Here is a 17,441-nt window from a genome sequence, read left to right as displayed (position 1 = left end):
AAATTGAACGTTGCAAAAATCCCCCAAAATGTTTGTCGCTGATCGTAACTTTTTATATTCTATATTCACGGTTCAAAATAAATGTTGTTTTCATGTCGTAAATATGTTATTCTCGAGCGATCGTCCTGGAAACTTCCTTCTGCTTTTGCTAAAAACTGTGTATCAATATTTATTTACTTTTGCATCAATATTTGTTTTTGCATAAAGCAAGCTAACAAAATCTGTACCTCGCTGAGTTCGCATTTGTTAGCGTTAATAGTATTTTCGGTCCGATGCTTCTGTTTTGCGAGGGGTCAAGACAAGACAAGACAACTTTATTTTACCAGGGTAGCCCAGTCAGCTGCAAGGCTGGTATCCTTAGGAGCCCTGGGTTCAATAAAAACTTACAATAAGATTACAAGGTTAGGTAAAATTTGCTAAAATTTACAAAAGGGAAGAAAAGAAAAACAAACAAAAAAAATCAGATAAAATGTCCTTTAAGAAGGCGTTTAAAAATTGCTAGAGAACTTGCCTCTTTGATTCTGCTTGGCAGTGAATTAAAAGCTAAACGTCCTGAATTTTTAAAAGTTCGCCCCCCAAGAACAAGATTTGTTTTATTTGGGTGAATATTTTGGGGGTATATTATTTTGGTCTCCCATCCAAACACTAACCCCGCCGAACCCCTAGGGATTAACTTCAAAGCTGTCAGATGCTCAGAGGGCACGCTTAACCTTATCGCGAAAACAAGTTTATCAACATGTCAGCCCAGAAGCCAATGTTTCTCACTTCCCATTGATTTTCTTCAATCTTTCTCGGTTCAGTACTTTGCTAGTAACCACATGTCTTCTCAGACTATTTACCCAAGACTTCTACCATGGCACTACAATGATAGACAATACCAAAACAATATCGTGCACTGTTAGAGCTACATATTACGCAAGGACAGATCTGTTTCGTCGTGCGAACGTGTGAGGACCTGTGAGCCAAAGGGCCTCGTCTGGTATGACTTCTTAATGACCCCCCAACTTGAAAAAAATTGTCTGGAACGGTGCACGTACCACAGGCAACCCAGTGTACCCTCACGGAGGGTCTAGTTCAAAGGTATTTTTGCCCCAGTTTATGATTATGCAGGAAATGTAGATCTTACCAAGTGCAGTTGAAATCCAAAAAGAAAATTGGGGGTAACCAAGCATTTTTCAAAGATAATTGATGAATAAATACAAAGCAATGTATGGCGTTCTTTTATCTCACAAAAATGCATGGTTACCCCATATTTTCTTTTTGGATACCAATGGTACTTACTTAGATCTACTTTCTACGGATAGTTTTCAACCGCGCAAAAATATCACTGTATTTGTAAGCATCACCAATGGGAAAACCCGAGTATCTTGAGATGCGCAGAACGTATGCGCAATAACAATAGTAGGCACCGTCCTTAACGCTAGTGCGCGTAGCTGGCGGTATTGTTGGCGAGAGCCGCGAAAGCCGCGCGGAGAATGGGAAGGGGCACTGTGAAGTACCAGCACCACTCCCCATTCTCCGCGCCGCTTATGCACCTCCCGCCAACAATACTCAAGATTTTGTCGTACAGGAGCTTGAGTTTGACTGGAAACTTATAGAAGGAACATCCCCCGTTGCTTTAAAACCGAAACCGTAGTCAGTGCTGTGAATCAAGTCTTAGAGTTCGTACTTCCGAATGCAAGTATATGCGTTACCTCTTTCTGTGTATGCTATGGGGTGCATCAGATGCTGCCTTATCATTTTTGAAGAACCAGCCCCTGGAGCCAGTAGAAAAAATGTAAACTTTCACCTTCTTGTAACCAAGGAAAGCTGCTATTTTGGTTAAGTAAACATATGCTTAAGAGCTTCTTGGATGTTTTTTTCCAATTCCTCTTTCTCAAACTCACAGACTTCAATTTTTACTCAGGTTAAGGGCTCAAACTTTAGTTTGCGAGGAGTGCAATGAGTGATTTTATTTGCAAGGGGAATGGATTTTGACGTTAGACCCCTCCAGCTACGGCTGATTCAGTCATGTGCTTTGTCATATCTGTATTTATCTAAATATGTATGCACTAGTAATTAACCCTAACAAAAGTCCTGAGGTCTCGATCTGCCATGGAATGCGGCCCATCAGTTTTCGGTGTCATCTGTTTTTACGACGGCTACTGCTGGACTTTTCCGGGAAAAAAACGTGCCAGTATTTTGTCCCTTGCTACACGATCCATGATATTGTATTAAGCGGCTTCGTGGTTGCAGACCAATCAGAAGCGTTGTGGTCAACAGGCCCAAATCCGATTGGCCATAATTTGGCGGGACTAGTGTTCTAAATTTTAGATCATACGAGATCATACAGGAAAAATGATGGGCAAAGCAAAGCAATCAATTGTTCAATAAACTCGACTTCAAATTGCCGTTCATTGCTCTCTACGTCTCACATCGATTAAAATACTCTCTTTTCCCTATCTAAAACGTTTGTAACTATCGCTACGATTTTTCTCCCTTCTCCAAAATCTGAATTTATCGAAGGCCGCTACTCTCCGAGCCAAAATGTCGAAAAAGCCATTCATGTAATTCTCAACTAGCTGGATTTGAACATATCGCATAAAAGGCTTTCAATGGCTACACTACCGATGGTCTGACGAAAAAACAGTTCTTCTATAGTTTTTGGGTTGACCATTCTCAAGGAAGGGAGCATCAGCAGCAATTTTCCGAAGCGAACTTGTTGACCGGGAAAATGCCTTCTGATGTAATCCCCTAACATTATTTGTGCTTGATCCTGATAACATTCCACTTGCTGAGGATCCCGCAACCCTCTCAGCTCTAAATGTTTGGAACAAAGAAAAGAAAATTAGATCAATATCATAAATATTCTTGCTCTTTGGCCATTTCAACTTAATCAAAGACATAAAACCACCAGCGGCTACAAACACCATGATAAAGCGCATTTTACTTTTGACTTGACGTTTCGTAAGCTACAACATACAATAACCGTCACTTCTGAAGATGTACGTTGTAGCATACAAAACGTCAAGTCGAAAGTAAAATGCGTTTTATCATTGTGTTTGTAGCCGCTGTTTGTTTTATGTTTTTTAGATCACTATCGTTCAACTTTTTGTGTCCAGAAACAATGAATAGGCCGTTTCACCACTCTCGCAGCTCTTCAGGTATAAAGCAAAGTATATAAGAGTTTTTTCGTTGCTTTTGTCATCTAAATCAGTTTTTGCTCTTTCCCGACAAGTGCATGCTTGTTTTGACTGGGACGCTGTGACTGTTATGGTGTGTCAAAATAAGAACAATGTTGTGGCACGATGGCCTCAAGATCTTTGTAGAATTTTGGTTTTGATTTTTACAGTTGTACCGGTGTAAATTGATTTGACTTTTTGGTCCTGAAAAATTACTAAACGTCATTTTATGATCTGTAGAAAAGCCACAAAGGCGTCTTTAGAATAAACTTCATCAGCTTTAAGCGACTAAAATTCCTTTTTAGTCCATATGTGTTTCTTCCTTGTACTTTCGATCTTCTCGCCGAATGTTAACGACTGTTACTTATTGCTAAATTGTGCAAAAAAGACGTTGCTCAAATGTAATCAGCCAAACTGAGATGTTTAATTTCCATTCACAGTGATTTGACTTTTATTCTTTCATAGCGGAGGTCTTCTTCGGCAAGAAAACTTGGATCTATTATTCAATACTAGTTGACCTCCGAGACATTACGGGTGGCTAAATGATCGAGAGTGATTTTTAGTGAATTATTTTTCACAGTAAAAACACCTGCTTCGAAAAAACCGCAGAGTAGAATAAACCGACGTGTTGTTTTCAGCATGAATAAAGGAGGACTTCTTACATATTCTTCATGCATGGCTGTGTAAGTTCCGATCGACAATGCTTTTGGTAACCTCACGGCTTAAACAAAGTATTTTGTTCTGGACGAAGAATAAGATATTCCCCTTTGTAGCGTGTTCACAATGTTCTAACTCCCATCTTTTTTGGATATGAAAATTCAAACCACAGATTGGATCTATTTACAATTTAGGATTAAGACCAAGCAATCTGTTGTGCTAGACTTCTCCGAGATGTTTTATTCATTTATAGTAAATTTTTCCTTTATAATTAGAGACAAGCTGTTGTTAGAAAGATCTAAATAAACTACTGGAAATTCCTTGAAGTAGCTTTTTAATCATCAAAATGGTACGGTTTTTTTTACAACTGACCAACACAAGCGCGCTAGATCGATCTTTGAAGGCCTATTTGATTTGATTTCAGTTTTAAACAAAATTAAAACACTCCGCTGTTCTAGCGATTTATCGCTTTGCGGGATCACCCATTAGTGGAGCTTTTTTGTAATCTCTACGTTCATGAAACCAATGTCAACTTGAACTTCTTTAAGGAAAGTGCGAACTCCGACAGTGATACAACAAAACTCTAAAGTCTTTGACAAATAAAACAAACGCCATATTTCTAGATCTGTGTGCTTTGTTTGAAATTTCACATTTCTCGTAAGAAATCTGAAAGGTTTTTATCAACTTGCAGGCAAATAAGTTGATAAACACAGCCTCATTCGCCAAAGTTCTACCATAAAATGGAATTACACAGCGTATAGATAACAACTTGGACGGGTTTCTGTAAGGTCATTAAATATGACATGGTATAAATATCATTTTTAATTAAAGCGGTTAATATGTGAAACTTAGAATCGTTGTAATTAGGCACATTTCAATAACAGATGCACATAGTCCTATTAAGGCATTCAATCACGCAGAAATGGATTTTTAATTATGAATGAGGAGCTGAGAGGACTCAAAGTGAGATGTAAATTATTGAGAATTAAGCTGCTTTGATTTCGGTATGATATGGTTATTGATATGACCAACTAATAAAGCGCGGCCAAAACACCCTTCAGCTTATGAGCTACGCTAATAATTGAGGTGTTTTAATCGAGGTAGTTACATGTGAGTCCCTTCAGCTCAATGTGAATTACTTTCTTCTTGAATAAATTTTACTTTCAAAATACAAGACTTCTAATTTCAGTTATTAGTGCGTTTTAAGAACAAAAAGTCAGTTTGAAGATTTTCGGCGAGACGCCTGTCCCTAAATGAGGGCAGACTCATTCAACAGTCAATATTTCCCGAATGGCAAATTTCATTTTCTGTAGCTATGATATGTTTCCGCCTTATTTTAAAACGTGTTTAAGTAGAAAAGAAAAACACCCTTCGTAAACTAAAAAGCGACGATTTAATAGTCAGTAGTCAGTAAGGGGTGGCGTTAAAGAGCGAAAACGCGAAGAGCTTGGCTTTTCGGGTTCGAGAGCTGATCCCAAAACATGTTTTACACTTGTGCAAGTTGACTGCAAAGTTGAATTCATTTTCGCGAATTTATTGATCTGGGAACTAATTAACTTGCACTTTACTTTAAGTTAAAACTCACTAAAAACCGGTTTTTTTCAAAGAGATAACTCATTTACCTTATTTTTGAGGGAAGAAATAGCGCCGAACAGCTTTAGCTATAAAAGGTAATTTTGACTGAAATAGATTCTACTGAAATTTAATAAATCTCCCAACTTAGGGGTAGGCAAATATCAATCTCTTGCTCGCTTTTATTGAATATTTTTAGAAGAAGTTAAGCTTTTCATTTTTTTCGATTTTAAAACTAACACCAAACTCTGATTGATTTACCCGATCTGAAGGCAAAGAAAATTGTTCCTCATATTTCTTACTAACCTGACTTAAAAAGAACCACCGCTTTCAAACACGCGAACTCTGCTTCGCCAACTTGAAGGCTTCGAAAGCGCGCACTTATTTCCTGTAGCATACGAATGTCTGCCATGGTCGCAACAATCTTCTCTGCCGGGGTGTTATCGACGTGCATACCGGCTGCAGCTAGAAGCGGTGCAACTTCCAAGGGCATATTCCATTGTACGGCACCCATAATAAACAATTCTCTCCACCCTTCTTCGAGCAGAATCACTTGATCTCGAAATGGTAGATTTACGAAGGAAGGAATGTTCCTCGCCCATTTCACCGAGATGAATAACAGACGAGCGGCAGATTCGCAAATTGCATCGGGCGTAGAACAGTACAAGGATGTAGCGATTTCTTGTTGCGAGGGGAAAGGGATTCCTGGCGTTTGATGCCCAAAGCGATGCATTGCGTCTCGACAAGGCTCTGCCACGATCAGACTGGTCAGAAAATCGCTGTTCATTATTTTACTCGCATATTCGTCTCCCAGTGGTGGTTTAAGAAGCCTGGTCGAATTTGGTTGTCTTTCTTGTTGAACGGCTGAAAGAGTGAAAAAGGATAAACATATACTGATTTCAGTAAGAGTTCTTGGTAAGTTAGCGAAACATAGTCCGCTTCAGTTCTTCGAAGATTTGTCTCTTTGAACCAAAACCAGGCAAAATCTTTTGAAGTAAAAAGCTCAAAAACTTCACTAAGGTTTAAATTAAGGGAGAAACGAAATTGGGTCTGTTCGCAAGCTCAAAACCTCGCAAGGTCAATAGCTTAATATTCCCAAATTCGCACATCCTGTATTTTTTCATTCCTTATTGTATTTTAAACGTTCGCGCGAAGTGACCTTTGTAGTGCAGTTTATAATTTTGGGAAGAGGAATTATCACACGATATTCACACTGACAAGGTATCAAGAAGAGTTTTGCTGTTAAATTTATCAATTCTATTATCAACATTTATTCTATGCGGGAATAAAAATTGGCCAATTTTGAGCAAAGTTCGAACGTGTTTATTCTCTGACGGTGGAGGACGAAGGAGTGAAGCCACGACTTAATTCTAAATTAACGGCAAAATTTACCGTCTATAAAAAAATGTGTGACTAAACCAACTGAAAGTGAGAAGTCAGTATTCTCCAAGACGTTATTTAGGTTAAATACTAATACTTATATCATGAGGGAGATGAAAGTAAAAGTCCTTAATTAGAATTTAGGCTGTTTTTTGAAGATCTTTATTGTCAGAATATTTTCAGGGACAACAATATTTAAAGATGCAATTTTAAAAAGCTAAGTGTTTTTACTTTTTGAAAATGCCTATCATGTTAATATTCGTTACTTTTTGCAGCCGAGGGCAATTGAGAAATACGGAATTGGCAATTTGTAACTATTCAGAACATTTTGAGGACAATAACAACACACTGACAGTTCTTTTGCCCCAACTACCATGAGCAAAGCATTGTCTAGAGATGACGGGGCAATGTTTTATTTATATATGCGAGTCAAGAGTGTTTGAATTCGGCCGCTACTGATAAGAAACCTCCAAGGTTTGCCACGGCTAATTTAAAATTTTTTCAAACAACATAGTACTCTACGAGTGCGTTTTCGCACGTTCATATATCCTTACGCACTGCTAAACAAATTGGATAGTCTGTGTCTGATGGCATCGGTTTAAAATGTCCCGGCAAGGCGGCTTAGAGACAAAGCTATTAAAATTTATTGACGTGAAAAGAAACTTAGAAATATAATTATCAACCTTCACAGCTGTTGTTCAATTCTTTCCAGTTTCCGCATAAGAATGTACTAACTGAAAATAACTAAAACAGAACTTTAGGAAAAAATAATTCTCCTTATTTCTTTTGTCGACTGTGCAATTTTTACTCACTGGGTGCACTTTCGCAGTAAACTTCACCTTTCGCATGCTTCGCCGCAAAAATTTTATCTTTGAATTTAAAAAAGTGATTTACGTAAAGGGATTTCATTGTGAAATAGAATTTTTCATTCCTTAAAACGTCCATTGAAGAATTCAATGGAGCGTTCCTTTTTCTTTACATTGAAAGCCGTGGAAACAAAACTGGACATAACGGGTGAATGTTGACACCTAGTCGAACTCATAAATACAATTCGTAAGTCGTTCCTGACACCTTGGGTTAAAAAATGGAATTACCACGAATGGTTGCTATGCAATGCCGGCAGACCCAGTCAAAGGTGTGTAACGATAAAGTTGAAATTGGTTTCCAGAGGAACCAAGAAAAAATAGAATGGCACTAAATTCTTCAGCGTACTACAAACAGCTTAGTAACGTGTAAGGTACACAATTTGAGCTAAAGGCGTTTTGGGGATTTGAGCCTTAATTGCGGGTTCCTCATTTTCGTCCATTGGTCTTATTCGAATTGAACAAAAATTCATGCATTCGTCGCAGCGCAGTGAATTTTACGGACTTTTGTTCAGGGTATTGCTTTTTTAATTGAATGGCTTGCCTGTGATAGCTTCTCAAGAACTTCCTAACTTCCACAGTTGAGATTCTTTAAGTGTAAGGAGTGATATTAAACTTGACGCGGGTCATTAGTAATACTGATTGGAACTGATCTCACCACGACAAACTCAATTTATTTGCATTACTTTGAGTGATCGAGAAACTCCACTAGCTCTCCTATGGCTATAGCTAGAGCCTCTATTTGCCGTAAATAAAGATCCGCAAAATGTTTCGGCTGATCTAATTTTTTTTTATAGCATTGATGATTTCTTACAAATTAACTGTGGCTTTTAAAATACTTTCAGCGTATGGGCCTCCTGCCTGCATTAAATCCTGGTTTTAAGATAAAAAAATTGAAACATTATAGGTCACGGCAAAATCATCTTATACTGAATATTCCTAACATTTTTAATGAGCGGAATTTTGAAGTAACTAAAGGCACTTCGCTCTTAGAAAGATTTGCGTCAATTTTAGACCATAGTTCAACCCATCTGAATTCCATTAAGCCACAAGCTGTTTATAACAGAGTTAAATTGTAATGTCTGTTTCTAAACAATGGAAAATATGGGTCAGAAAAAATGAAAACCATTGTTTAAAACAACTGTATGGGTAACAAAAGATGTCTTAAGCGCACGTTCTAACTAGCACTTTTAATAAACAAATTCTTTGCAAAGCAACTGTTTTCATTTAGAGAAACTGATTCAAAAAAAAAAATCTACATGCTCAAAGGATGCCATTTTAAAGGAGTGTATCGATGTCTGCAATAACAATTTGGTGTGCTTTAAGCTCTTCGCACAAAAATAGCGCTTAAGGAAGGCGTTCTCGGGTGTTTAGGATAGCCACGCGTTTTTGTTTATTTTATCATTGAGATCATACTGCCGGACCCAGTTACACAATGGGAAATCAGCAGTAATATTAATATATCCAAAACAAGCGGCGTGGAACTACCAAATTGTTCATATTTCAACTTAACCGTAATCACATTAACACCGGCCCTCTAGCTTGGCAAAAGTAATTTTCTTTTTATTTACATAAAAGAGGGCACCTATCGCAAAGGCCAAGAAAACTGTAGCTTGCCGTCGGTGCACAGGACGAGTAAGTGACAATAGGGACAATTGTTTCATCGCTGGAAACGTAGTTTATTGTTTGGAAAAGAATCAAGGTGAGTTACTTTTCAAAAGAAAAACACGGTATGGCTGTTTTAATGAATGAACTTTTCCGCGCAATTGATCATAGAATCACCTGCGGAACGCCGTATTTTACCTTATCGCAATGAAACCAGACTATTTTCTCCAAGTTTTAAAAGCCATAAACAATATTTTCTCGGCTTTTTGTCGCTAAAATGTAGCGGAAACTTCGTTTCTTTATCAAAATGTAACCCTTGCTCAAAGCTTTAGCCAAATGTTTTTTTTCTTGTAAAGAATCCGTTGAAAGTATCATTTTCACCTGTGCTCATTAGACGGACATATGCTGTTCTCGGGCAAGGCCTCTGATTATCACTTTGAACAATTTACAGTTTTTCTAATCTTCCCGCGATATCGTGCTAGCTTTTTATTAAGATGCATTTATTTACTCATTTTGTTGGGAAACTTTAATCTCTGAGCGCACTTCGTGGGCTCGGCCCGAAAATAAATAGACGTCTAATTGCGAAAGTCCTTCGACCGCAGCTTGGGAAAATACACAGTGATTTGTTGTTGGTGAAGAATGGGGAAAAAGTTTGACATTTCCTTTTCATTATAAAAATTAATTGAAACTAATTGCAGTCTTCGAAATTCAATGTATTTAGGGAACAATGTACCTCCACTGGAGTATCAAAATACCATTTTACAAAGATGTACCATGTTGTTAAATTAAAGGAAATTCCAAAATACTAAACATTTAAAGATAGCAACTCCCTTTTCACCTTCAAAGTATTTCATCCCTTCAACTTAGCCTGGCATCTCAAATGCATCCTTCGAAATCGACTTTCAGAACTTTTCGACAAATTTCTGCAATTTTAACATTTTGGATCTCTCCAGTAAACATTCTGTCACCAAATTAAAATTTAATTTTCCGTAAAGGAGATAGAAAGCGATACCTTTTTCATACCACTGAGGGCAAAACAGATCGCTATGTTCTAAACTATTCGTCCGTACCACTGTGATCCTTCGGACAAAAACCAACCAATGTGTTGTTTCAACGATTATTCAAGAATGTTTCGGTTAAGCCCCTCTGTTAAGATATGTGACAAGAAAGAAAACAAAATTTATAGACTGGGTATATGTTTTAACTGTTTTACCAACGAGTGCAGAGAAAAATGGGCGTAATGCGCACATTACGAACTGTTGATGAATACGAAAAAGTAACTTTACGACTAACTTCTTCACTTACCGAAACGGTTCATTTTAACATCGAGACATTTTTGGAAGCGGCAAGCCTGGCATTGATTCCTTCGCTTTTTATCCACGACACAGTTTCCATTTCCTTTGCAAGAATACACCATATCTCTTCGCACGCTTCGCATAAAAAACCCACTGCAACCATCACAGGTATATACTCCATAATGTCGACCGGACGAAATATCGCCGCATACTTTACAAAGAACCTCTGGCTTGCGTTCAACAGATTCAAGTTTCTTTGGCGAAGAAGCTTCTCGATCCATTTCGTGGTCATCTAAAGAATTCATCAGTCAAAATAATGATGAAGGTCCTAAAATCTTTCCTAACTAAATTTATTGGGACGTGGGATGCTGAAGTGTTAAATTCTTATGGAATCGGTGCCGATAATTGTTATCGATGCATGAAGCGATTCAGGGATTATTAAATGTTTCCCGTTCTATGGCCTTACAGAATCATAACTCTATTAGAATATAAGAGATTTTAAAAGCAATCTATCCTCAAGAACAATTTAACTGATTCTAAAATCGGTGGAATAACTTTGTCTAGGTAGAAGAAGGGAAAAAAAATGGAGACATTCTACGTTTTTGAATTTTGAACACATTGCTACTTCTTGGTATCATCCTCCCGCTAATGGGATTTTAATTAAAAGTAAAACCTTCTTAAGAACTCTAAACTTTTAGACTCACTCCATGGAAAAACTTCCGTAGATTGTCATTTAGAATCCCTAGGAATAAGAGAAACTTGAACTTCCGGTAATTTTGCTCACCTAAGACGGACTGCTCATCCAAGTCCATGGTCGAATTGTGTAAAAACGTCTTATGAAAATTTGTGAATTGTCCTCCCCTTCACCGTTCTGGCGTTTTATAGTCTTCCCTCGCTGTGAAGAGGCTTTTGGACTTGTGCATATTACGAGCACTCCTTGTAGTTGTGGACAGACCAGCTGCCATGCATGTCACGTGACCCAACTGCGTCCTGATTGGCTAACATTGCTAATTAAACCTGGATGCCTCAGATGAAAAGACTTTGCAGATCTTTAATATCTTTGTAATTTAATCGGCTCATCAATGACTTTTGTTTGGGCGGTAAAGTGTTTTTGCAGCTTTTTTTGCACTTTCATTCGCCATCCAAACAATTAGAAATCCATTGCTTTGAAATGTTGATTCTTTGCATATGGAATTTGAAGATAGGTTTCACGACACGTGCTTCACAAAGAAGCTCAAAGAATCGTAGTGTCACTCAGAAACATAGCTCGTCCGTGAAGACCGCGTACCGTGAAGAGGTCGGTTCCATGTGGGTCGATACCTATATATCACTAGAGCCGTTTTTTTCAACGCTCTTGGCAAGATACTATTGTATTTCTTTAATTACAGTATCACCGCATTCAAAACTCCTTGTTTTCTTACAAACGGCTCATCTCACACCATGAAATTTAATTATCGGTCAGCATTATGTGCTTAGTGCGTTTAGTGTGAATAAGATAATTTGCGGCACGCGTACGCAATTGTGATTGAAGACATGCGAATGTCTTCTAAGATTGCATTGTGATGGCTTACACAGCATTGAAATGGTTTCTTCGAACTACGTTTCAACCCCTCCTCTTATAGATGAGAACTTTGAACAAATCAAGACCTGGTGTCTCGGGTGTATTGTCTAAGGCACCTGCCATCGCGAACCGCGTCAAGTTGAGATTAAATAATAATTGCCAAGTGATTTTTTTTTTCACACTGTTGTCACAAAAATAGTTTTAATTGTGATCTGATTCGAAAACCCAGCTTCCGACTGTCAACACGAACTATGATGTTAATAAAGAATGCATAGACTTTGGCTCGGTGATTACCCTTGGATAAAGTACAAATGTTTATAACTCTCAATTGCTTTGCAGATTGTAGCCCATTTCAAGCGAGAAAGGAAAGTTCTGTGACCAGTGGTTACTGGAAAAATTAACGCTTTTAGCCACATAAGAGCCACACTTTTCGCTTAATGTGTGTATCATTTGCGTAATTTTTTTTAGGATCTCGAACAAAGTAACTTGTCATTTTTTTTGGCTTCCCCGAACAGGTTCGTCTATCCAGTTTCAAGTGATACTGGTAATTCAAACTTTAGTATACAAATGCATGAAGACAGTAAAAAGCAACTTCGACTGTTTTACCCTGGAGAGGGATTGATTAACTGAAAAAACAAGAAAATTCTAATTTTTAGATCAAATTTCTTTGGAAACAAAGTTCAGAATTTCATTTTGATATGTAAAAATGAAAGATGCTGCCCTGAATCCCTGAACTCACCGACGTATCTTCATTTGTATCAACTCTTTAAAACAAAGTAAAAATGTCTCAACCAAGAGAATCAAATTGCGACTTAAGCCAATTACCACAAGTTTGAAGAAAGCGAACATAAAAAAGGTTGAATAAGATTTGACATATCTAGATCAATAAAAGATTATTACCTCCTCAAAGGATACATTTGGAGATCATTTTCCCCCGAAGCAGATGGCAGGAATAAATTGTCATTTGTTCTTAAAAAAGCAAATTTAAATTTCCTGACAATCTCGTTGTTTGTTTTCCTACTCTTCGTCGGCTTCAGCTTAAATTATATGTTTCCTGTGCAGTGACGTCTTTGTTTTCTGCGAAAAAGAGCACGTTTTTAATGTGATCTTAATAAACGAAACTATACAAACTGTCATTCAGAACAAAAAAGGTGATTTAAATCAATCAAGGAACTTTTTTTCAGAAACCCAAGGTCTGTTGGCGACAATTTCACATAAGTCCGGTGAGAAAGAGTAGTTTTATTCTTTGTTTTTTCTTCCCAAAATACAAGAACTATATTCAACAAAAATGTTGTGAAGTTTTCATTTACCTGTGTTTTTGTGAAAAGAAGAAATTAAAAGAAAGAAAACTGGAAACCAAGTTCATATAAACAAGAACAACAAAGCGGTGATCTATACCTTAATCTGCTTTAGCAACGTCTAAACACGAAAATGATAACTTTATAGCAGTCGTTAATGTATGTGTCCCTGTATTGAAATTTAAATCTTTAAATCTGATCAAGGTACAAAAGATAAAACCCCAAAATTACTTGTAAAACTATCAATTATATAAGGCGTTAACTGTTATAACATATCTTGAGACAATGAAAAGCTACCGGATTTATACTGGTAACAAGATATTTATACAAAATTTCCGCTCATCACTCATCTGGCAAATGATTTATTGTGTAATTAAGATTTGGAAAGATAAAAAAGCAATTTAAGCAAACAAAACGACAACAATAATTGCCTTTTTAGATGTCCAACCTTTAAACCAAACCCGAGAAAAGCGCAATTTAATTAGGCTAAAATTGCTACCCTAATAACATATTTTTTCTTTGCTTTAAAACTTGAGTAATTCCGTCGCGTTTTATTTCAGTCAAGGCCTCTAGCCAGTAAGCCAGCCATTTTGCGCAAAACCTCGTTTGTTTTCAAACATTAAGTTCGAAAAGTTATTAACTGAGCGAAACACTACGGGCGTTTTTTGAGGAAATCACCTGCCATCTAGTTTCTTGTCACAACTGTTCCATGGGTAAAAAAACACCTCACTTTTAACCTTTTTCATCAGGCTCAATTAACTATAATATGTTGATTCTTGAGTTTGATTTTGTACAGAAGGAATGAGGGACCTTTTTATTTTAAACACATTTTTAGACAATTAGTTTTTCGCGTCGTTTTGTTTTTCCGAAGACCCAGTACAATTCACGCAAAACAGACAAATACATTTGTAACTAACTGAAAATGCGTTTTCGTCGTTTTCCACGTTTGTAGCTCTTGATTTATAACTGATTTGAAGGTTGTTACTAAACTCATTTGTCATAATTATTTCGAATTCAGTACTCCTAAAGTTTCAATCCATTCAGTTGCGATACATTTTGGTACAGAATACGATGTTATCTTCTAAAGTTCATTCTACACGAGTAAAAATTTGTCCCATAAATAATTAGTGGCTGGGCTGCCAAGAACTGAATAAACAGTTATCCTTATTTCATTCACTGTTTTCCTTTGTAAATCCCTTTGTTTAACTGATCTTTCTATGGATGCGGAAAGAAAGAACAAAAGAGTAGCCCCAGACAGTTTCAAACGAGACCTTTGCCTCATGAAGACGCGCCGAGTGTGCAGGATTAGCTAATCCGTAGCAGTATCAGGAAATTAAAAGTGTGTAAGGCCCAGTTCAGACGTCGTGCTTCTGCCGTGCCGAACTTAATTGCAATTTGGTTCGACCGTAGCACGGTAGGGAAACAACTCTGATTCAGACGCCGTGCCAAAGTCGAACCAAATTCAGGCTTTACTGATGCCTCGTAACAATTCTTCTCCTAACTCCCCGTGGGAACTCAATCTCGGCAAATACATTAATATAATTTATGAATTTTGTTTGGCGCGACACAAGCACGACGTTTGAATCAATGCCGTGCCAAAGTCGTGAAGCACGTCAGAGCTTGTCGAACTTAATTGCTTGCCGAACTTAATTCAAAAGTTTGATTCAGACGCCGTGCTTCTGCCGTGCTTTTGTCGAACTTAATTCCTGAATTTAGTTCGACACGGCAGAAGCACGACGTCTGAACTTGGCCTAAGTTTACGTTTTGCAAACTTCCTCAAGGGAAGTCGAATAAGAAGAGAGTCTAATACAAGTGAACTATTATATCCAGATTATACCAGATAAAACGCATTAAACAACGACAAAGGCAGGAAACTAGAGAGCTTCACAAGTGTTGTTGCTTTGTTGCTTTTTTTAAACTTTTCTTTCAAACTTTGTTGAAAAGTGTGCATAAAGCACTAGAGTACTGAGGGGGTAAAGGGGGCGTGGGGGGGGGGGGGGAAGAGGGGCGACGTCGCAGGGAAATTTTTTTTTTCGTGTAGCTTGTGAAACTCGTGAGTTTATATGTTGTTTTACTGTTTAACCAAAGATTCACAACGATGAATTTGTCACTCATGCTACTGACATACTGCGCAGAAAATTTGTCGGTCTTCCAAACGGGAACCAACATGACAACCCCCCACCCCCTAACGGTTGGATAATCGACCACAGGAGGGAGGGGGTGGGGGCGAGGATGATTCTTTTTGTGCGGACTGTCTTCAGCATATTTAGTTAAGTTGTTCTTTGGGGACCTACTCTGTATAGATGGTTTGCAACCAATCTGTAGAGACACATAACACTGATGTGGACGTCTACCAAAATGGCGGGACTAACGTAACGTGAAAACTACCCACACGCAATGGGTTTATTCCCTGCCTCATCAATTTGCCTTGCTTTCTTTCATACATACATAAATATACTTTATTTAACCTCGAATTTAGAGTAGCTAAAGATAAGCTAGTATCTTCGAGTTACAAGTATGATTCTAAATACTACTAAAATGTAAAATCATAACAATCTAAAATTTAACTATGAAAAAAGAGTCATACTGTAGAATCTTGCGCTTGTTGAAATCAGGAAAGTCAGACGCTCTAAAATAATCCGGAAGAGAGTTCCATAGTTTTGAAGCCATGTATGAAAAGGAGTGAAGACCATAAGTAGTGCTTTTTGTAGATGGTAGAGACAAAACATAATTACCGCGTAGACTATTGGATACAGATCGGAGACTAAACATATTCCTTAGATAACCTGGATAGCAGGTAAAAAACAAGCCCTTATACAATATAATTAAGAAAGTCTGAAGGCGTTTCTTATACAGAAATTTGGAGTTAACTTCGCTAAGTAGAGAGTCATATGGAGAATTAAAAGCGAATGGCGTGATTTCTTTTCAATATGAACAGGCCTAGGAAGACGTTTCTAAAATTATATACGTGGATATGTTTGTCTTTATGCAAAAAAAAAAATTGCGGAAACCGGTGATTTCCTCTCTGTTCCGTTACGTCTGTGTAAACTGAATAACGGCGTGGGAAAGCCGAAAAAAAAAAGCTAAGTAACTGGGTAAAAATCACGAAACGAAAACCTTATTAAATTTAAACTCAACAAAATTATGATATATTCATTTCCGAATGTGAAAACTGATTTTATTGTTTGCACAACTGAATAGACAAGGTCACTCTTGAAACGAGTTTACCACTTGAAAAATAATCTGGGGGTTTGGAGCTTTTTTTGGAGAAAGTTTACTGGAAAATAACTGTGACGGCGCTAAATGAAAGAAATTCAGTCTGAGTTTTAGCTGAGCCATGCTAGCTGTTTATTGATTAACGGTCATATATATTGGTTAATATTTGGTTGGCAACGGCTTTGGAAAGGTTGCTTAATTCAATGCAAATCATCGTGTGGACATGCTACAAGTGATGACTGTGCTTTTAACACAACAGGTAAATTACTGATAGAATGGAATCCTAGACAAAGGTGTAATTGTTACAGCTTACGTTGGCGGTTTTTTACAGACCGACTCCATTGTCTGGTTTTTGAAAGGTCTTTAAACAGCATAGCACACAATTCCAATTTTTTCCATTGTGCGCCGCTATTCAAGTCAATGGCAAAATTGTTTTATTGTTAAAAAATGACCATGTCAAGTATTTTGGACGTGCTAATCCATTTTAAGATTGCCGACCTTGTAAAAAAAACCGCCACAGTGCATTCAGCTGATTTAAAACTAACACTGTGTCTGATTCTTTCGGACACAAAATACAACTCTTGCCAACGGCTCAAGAGAAAAAGAATTTGATCGAACACATGTTAACAAAAAAAAAATACTTCTTTCATCAGACTCGTCATAACTGAGATCTATACTTAGGTTCCGCGCAGAGCTTTAAACAAAACATTCTAACATTGCTCTAAGCGCATTACAGATCGGACTATAAAGCTGAACAACTTACAACTGATCATTTAAGTGCTGGATTATGAGACTTCTAGTGCGTCCACTCTAGACACACTTCCGCTTATTTA

The 17,441-nt window shown here is 37.5% G+C and overlaps 1 protein-coding gene across 1 annotated transcript; it reads right to left on the bottom strand.

Annotated features, from left to right (window-relative positions):
• Nucleotides 1-1,521: 1,521 nt before the first annotated feature.
• Nucleotides 1,522-11,468, bottom strand: LOC138050757 (photoreceptor-specific nuclear receptor-like). The gene is made up of 4 exons (XM_068897043.1): nt 11,318-11,468; nt 10,544-10,825; nt 5,697-6,254; nt 1,522-2,799 (listed from the first exon to the last, which is right to left on the bottom strand). Exons 1-4 carry the CDS (start codon nt 11,343-11,345, stop codon nt 2,558-2,560), a joined length of 1,110 nt encoding a protein of 369 aa, XP_068753144.1. The 5' UTR covers nt 11,346-11,468; the 3' UTR covers nt 1,522-2,557.
• Between the last annotated feature and the right edge of the window lie 5,973 nt (nt 11,469-17,441).

Source organism: Montipora capricornis, chromosome 6 (genome assembly GCF_036669925.1).
Source record: "Montipora capricornis isolate CH-2021 chromosome 6, ASM3666992v2, whole genome shotgun sequence".
NCBI classification, from domain to species: Eukaryota; Metazoa; Cnidaria; class Anthozoa; order Scleractinia; family Acroporidae; genus Montipora; species Montipora capricornis.
This window is presented reverse-complemented; position numbering and strand designations above follow the sequence as displayed.